This window comes from Colobus angolensis, unplaced genomic scaffold (assembly GCF_000951035.1).
Source record: "Colobus angolensis palliatus isolate OR3802 unplaced genomic scaffold, Cang.pa_1.0 Scaffold63, whole genome shotgun sequence".
Classification (NCBI taxonomy): Eukaryota; Metazoa; Chordata; class Mammalia; order Primates; family Cercopithecidae; genus Colobus; species Colobus angolensis.
Window position 1 is genome coordinate 4907999 of NW_012119932.1, and position 5277 is coordinate 4913275.

The following is a 5277-nucleotide window of genomic DNA, read 5'->3' on the forward strand; positions in this document are numbered from 1 at the left end:
TTCCCGGGTTCAAGTGATTCTCCTGCCTCAGCCTCCCAAGTAGCTGGGAGTACAGGCATGTGCCACCACGCCTGATTTTGTATTTTTAGTCGAGACGGGGTGTCTTGATATTGGCCTCGAACTCCCAACCTCAGGTGATCCACCCACCTCAGCCTCCCAAAGTGCTGGGATTACAGGTGTGAGTAATCATGCCTGACCAGGTGCTAGCTGCCCCCCCCCACACACCTTAAGAGATGAGGTCTCTGTCACCCTGGCTGGAGTGTGGTGGTATGATCACTGCCACCGTGACCTCCTGGACTTACATGATCCTCCCACCTAGGCCTCCTGAAGAGCTCGGACTACAGGTGTATATCCCATGCCTGGCTAACTTTGTTTTGTAGAGAGGGCGCCTCACTGCCCTATCCACACGCTGCTTGCTGGCTTAATGTGCATTTACAATCTTTTGTGGCCACAGAACTACGGAAACCACGCTCCAGCACAGCACCAATCATCTTTCCTGCAAGCCCACAGCCTCTTCCAGCCTCATTGCCTGCGCCCACTTGATCCCTTGTGACTGCCGCTGGTCCTTCCCAACCCTGCCCTTTATGCTGCCGCTCCTCCGTCCCCTGAGCCTCCCTTCCCCTAAAAGATAAGGGAACAACATTTACAGAGCTCCTGCTGGGACAGCCATGCCAGTGGGAAACTGCCCATCTGGCCCAGAAAATGGTTAATTTAATAAACACAAAATTTGATTTCTAAGATCTTTCCTGTCACTTTTTATTTAAGTGACAAAAGCAGGCCATAACTTTGAATACTCAACCATGTATGAAAAGAAAATACTAAAATTACAGATGTATCATATTTTATAAAAAGTGAAAGGCCAGGCACAGTGGCTCACACCTGTAATCCCAGCACTTTGGGAGGCCGAGGCGGGTGGATCACCTGAGGTCAGGAGTTTGAGACCAGCCTGGCCAACATGGTGAAACCCCATCTCTACTAAAAATACAAAAATTACCCAGGTGTGGTGGGTGCCTGTAATCCCAGTTACTTGGGAGGCTGAGGCAGGCGAATTGCTTAAACCCGGAAAGTGGAGGTCACAATGAGCTGAGATTGTGCCACTGCACTCTAGCCGGTATGACAGTGAGACTCAGTCTCAAAAAAAAAAAAAAGTGACAGGCCTTTTTTTTTTTTCTGGTTTCAAATTTTTAAAAAAGTGGTCATGCTAATTTTTATTACTTAAATAGGTTAATGCTAACACCTAAAAGTGTCACCAGTGCCCTGAGGTGGATGTGGATCATACACTTGGAAAATGGGCACTTTGTCTACTCCACATGTGATTGTGGACCTCCAGACCTTGATGCAGCCAGGGATCCGAGGCTGAGATATGTCAGACAGCTAGAAGGGACATGTGTGCCCCTGTTCGTTTACCTCAATGGGGAATCTGTCCCTTAAGAAAGACTTGCCAAACTTGAACTGTGACCTAAGTCACAGTCAAACGAAACTTCCATTTTCATATAAATTTTTACTGAATTGCAAAAATTAGTAAGTGGTGTGAAAAGGACATTTCTTTGGTTGTAAATAACAAATTGGGGAATGGAAAAACAATTGACATGAATTTTAACAAATTATTTAAAAAATGACTTCCAAATTATACAAGTTCACCCCATTTCATTCTGAAAAGCCTAGTTTATCTGAAAAGATGGTATCATTGATGTTTTATTTTCAACAAGTAAAACTAAGATGAACATTATTTGTCTGAGATTTCTACTTGGAAGGAGATGACCCAGACAGCCAGGCACGCTGGCTCTTAACTGTAGTGCCAGCTACTCAGGAGGCTGAGATAGGAGGATTGCTTGAGCCCAGGAGTTTGAGGCTGCAGTGAGCTATGATCTCGCCACTGCACTCCAGCCCGGCGACAGAGTGAGACCATCTCTTTTAAAACCTAGGTACATAATCCACTTATGAAAGCAAAATTACATTTCATTGTAAGGTAGTGCCTCCCTTGCGTATTCCAAGGGTCTCTCCTGCCTATTGGGAGGATTATGGGATCATCTTTCCCTTCTGCTTGGTAGACAGCCTAAGACAACGACTTGGCTTTTCCGTCTTGGCCCAGTGCTTGATCTTGACCCACAACATGGACTGCACATCCACAGGACTAAAGCACAGAAGTGCAGACGGCAACCGGTCAGTGTCGACCTTCTTCAAGGCTCGGCCACCAGCAGGGCAGTAGCTCTTCAGAGCCCTTCCCAGAACACAAGGCGCACATGTGAACCAGCAGCTGCCAGGGCCTTGCAGGGCAGCAATGCAGGATGACGAGGTCAATGTCCTGGAGCCTCCAGGAAGCCAGAGAGCTACAGAAGTGGACGCTTACAAACACGCAGCCAAGCCAAAGGACGCATGTTAAGAAAGTAAACTCGCAGGAATTGATGGATGAGTCACCTGTCATTCTAGAGGGAAGGTAATCCTTCACCTTGGGAGACAGATGAATTTCTAGAATCGTAATTTTTTCATGTACAAAAAAAAAAAAAAATCACCAAGAACCCAAAACTCACTCCTTAATAAAGTTTACAGCCTAGGACCAGTTTTTCTTGTTCACTTGCCTCTTAATTACCAGGAGCACTTGACACAGATCAGTATGTTCGGATTCAATTAAGTCTGGGATCAAGTCTGAGCATTTATATTTTTGAAAAGCACCACAGGTGACTGATGCTTACGAAGACCACTAAATAGATTGGGCTTCTCTTTCATGGAATGCCTCTAGTTAAAGCTAACTGTATAAGTAACAGGAATCGAATCTCTACCAAGTGTGAGTACTGCTTTATCAACGGGCTCTAATTATCTCATCTGGACTTTGTTTTCCTTTTATCTCCACCAAGGCTATTTCCCTCTTCACTCTCCCTCTCATCTGAGGATGATCGAAGATCTCTGAGCCTGAGGTGGGTTTGTACTGCACATTGCTTTACAGAATGCCTTGCACATCGTATAGCATTTGCTCATGGGAGTTTCCATTAACTCTGGGGCAATATACCAGTGCTCCAAACACAAAACACAGGCCAAGATTCCCTGAGGAAGCAACATGGGTGTACCCCCTCCATCCTCTCCAAATGAGAATGGCATGGAGTTATAAACATTATTAAATTTTATTAGCAAAACTTTGTACACTTTAATACATGTGGAATTTTACATCTAGGTAAAATAACAACACATTCAAAATTTACCATTTATACAAACTGTTACAGAATAACAACCAGTGGGTTAAATAAGTAAAATAAACCACACTGATTTTTTAAATTATCTACAAAATACTTGACTTTAAAATTCCCCTGAACATATAAAAATAAATTAATTTTACTTTTCAATTAAATCTACCAATTAGAAATATTACAAATCAAAATATCAATGTTATCTTATGAATTTTTCACAATACAAAACAGATTCACAAAACTTTATTTACAGAAATGAGGTAAGAACTGTGCAATGTTTAACCAAGAGACATATTGCAGAATTAACATGTTCTTCCAGCTAAGTACACAGTGGAGGTCTAATTACAGCTGGGTCTTTTCCACTAATAATTCACACACCGAAGAACAGTTTGGTGATTACATCCCCTGTGGTGGATCACTCTGCGGTACCGTCACATCAAAAGCGTGGCTCCCCAAAGTGGAAGGGCTGTCATACAGGTTTCACCTGTTTTCAGGAACTCTAGTGGTGAGCTTTTGTTTTAATGGTCAGTAATGGGAAGTGGTTAAAATAAAACAACTCTCTATTCTTACCAAATCCACTCCTTTTCTTGTGACTCATTAGTGGATAAATACCCAGGTAATAGTTTTGCCTGAGCTATCTACAGTGGCACAGAAAGTTCTGAATAAAGGCGGAAGCATGGGAAGGCTGCAGGTGTGAAGGGATGATTCCTGCTGCTCGGAGGACTGACTGTCCCACCCTGCTGTCTAGAGCCCTTGCAGCACAATGGAGGCACTTGATCAAGGGCAAACCCCACCAGCACTTTCCAGAGTGGCCCCTTTCTGAAAGTATTTTGCTTTGAATTGATCTGGTTCCCCCAGCAGCCTCAGAACTCAGTTAACTCAAGGTTTCTTTAAAATATGAGTAGCTCTTAACACTAAAGAAAGCAATTCTCAAAAGAAAATTACCTTTAGCAGATGCAGACATTACCATCCTAACTTGATTACCAAAACTGGTTAAATCCCATTAGAAAGGAAATATTTTTTAACAAAGATTGCCAAGTCCCAGGTGATGCGCTATATATTTGTAATATTGAATCAATGGAACTCCAGGAGAAATTAGTTCCTTGGAATTTGACTTAGAGCAAGCATACTGTAACCCAAACAAAAGAGCATATTTCAACTTGTACAATAAAATCAAGTAGTTTGTAAATGGAACAAGTATTTAGTTTTGCTATTCATATCTCCAATTTATAAACCTAGTTGTGTACCAACTATATTCTTGAGTTGATAAACATATTGCATGTAAATTATGTCACTTTAAAAACGTATTGAATTTTCTTTCCATGTTCAAAAAATTGGGGTAAGGGATAGGGGCATGGGAATTCCATTTCAGTGCAACAAAGCAACAAGAAAACTAATCAAAGCCTTACAAGAATGTCCTTGCGGCAATTAATCCTTTGTTGTGCATTAAGTTTCTTGTTGCGTTTCTTCATAGCTGTAGTAAAAGGACTGCAAAGGCAGCCAGATGAAGTGCTAGAACAGCAGGACAGGCAATTTCTAGATGTTCCTCAGGTGTCAACTTTTCTCTTGAGTTACAGGCCCGGTTTTATCACTAAGTCTCTGCAGTTAAACAAAAGAGCAGACGCGTTAGCTAAATCAACTTTTGATAATATCCTCCCAATTTGAAACTGAGATAAAATGTGGTATAGAAAGTTATTCCCTTTTTTCTTTTAAGTTGGCAAGCCTACTTGCAACATAATATATAGACATGAATTTACTAGTAAATACTTCAAAAACATTAAATTCAACAGTATAAAAAGACCAAAGAGGTGGGCCCATCTGAGGGACAGAACTTCTAAAGAATGAATGCAGAATTCATCTTCCAAAATCAACTTTTCCACAAAAGTAACATGGTACTGTAGAGAACAAAATTTTTATGGGCTAAGAAAGTCATGGGCTGTGATTCCACATTTGCTATTTATCCTTGGGCTTTCTTTGCATTTCCTTTTACTAATCTATAAAAAATGGAGTTATAAGCCGGGCGCGGTGGCTCAAGCCTGTAATCCCAGCACTTTGGGAGGCTGAGACGGGCGGATCACGAGGTCAGGAGATCGAG

At 42.0% G+C, this 5277-nt stretch overlaps 1 protein-coding gene across 1 annotated transcript in view; it reads right to left on the reverse strand.

Annotated features, from left to right (window-relative positions):
* Nucleotides 1–3100: 3100 nt before the first annotated feature.
* The window catches only part of MLLT10 (myeloid/lymphoid or mixed-lineage leukemia (trithorax homolog, Drosophila); translocated to, 10), a 229455-nt gene continuing 227278 nt past the window's right edge, over nucleotides 3101–5277 (reverse strand). The window contains exon 23 of the mRNA XM_011963857.1: nucleotides 3101–4781. Within this exon, the coding sequence (XP_011819247.1) occupies nucleotides 4737–4781 (45 nt within the window). The 3' untranslated portion in view covers nucleotides 3101–4736. The remainder of the gene's footprint in view (nucleotides 4782–5277) is intronic.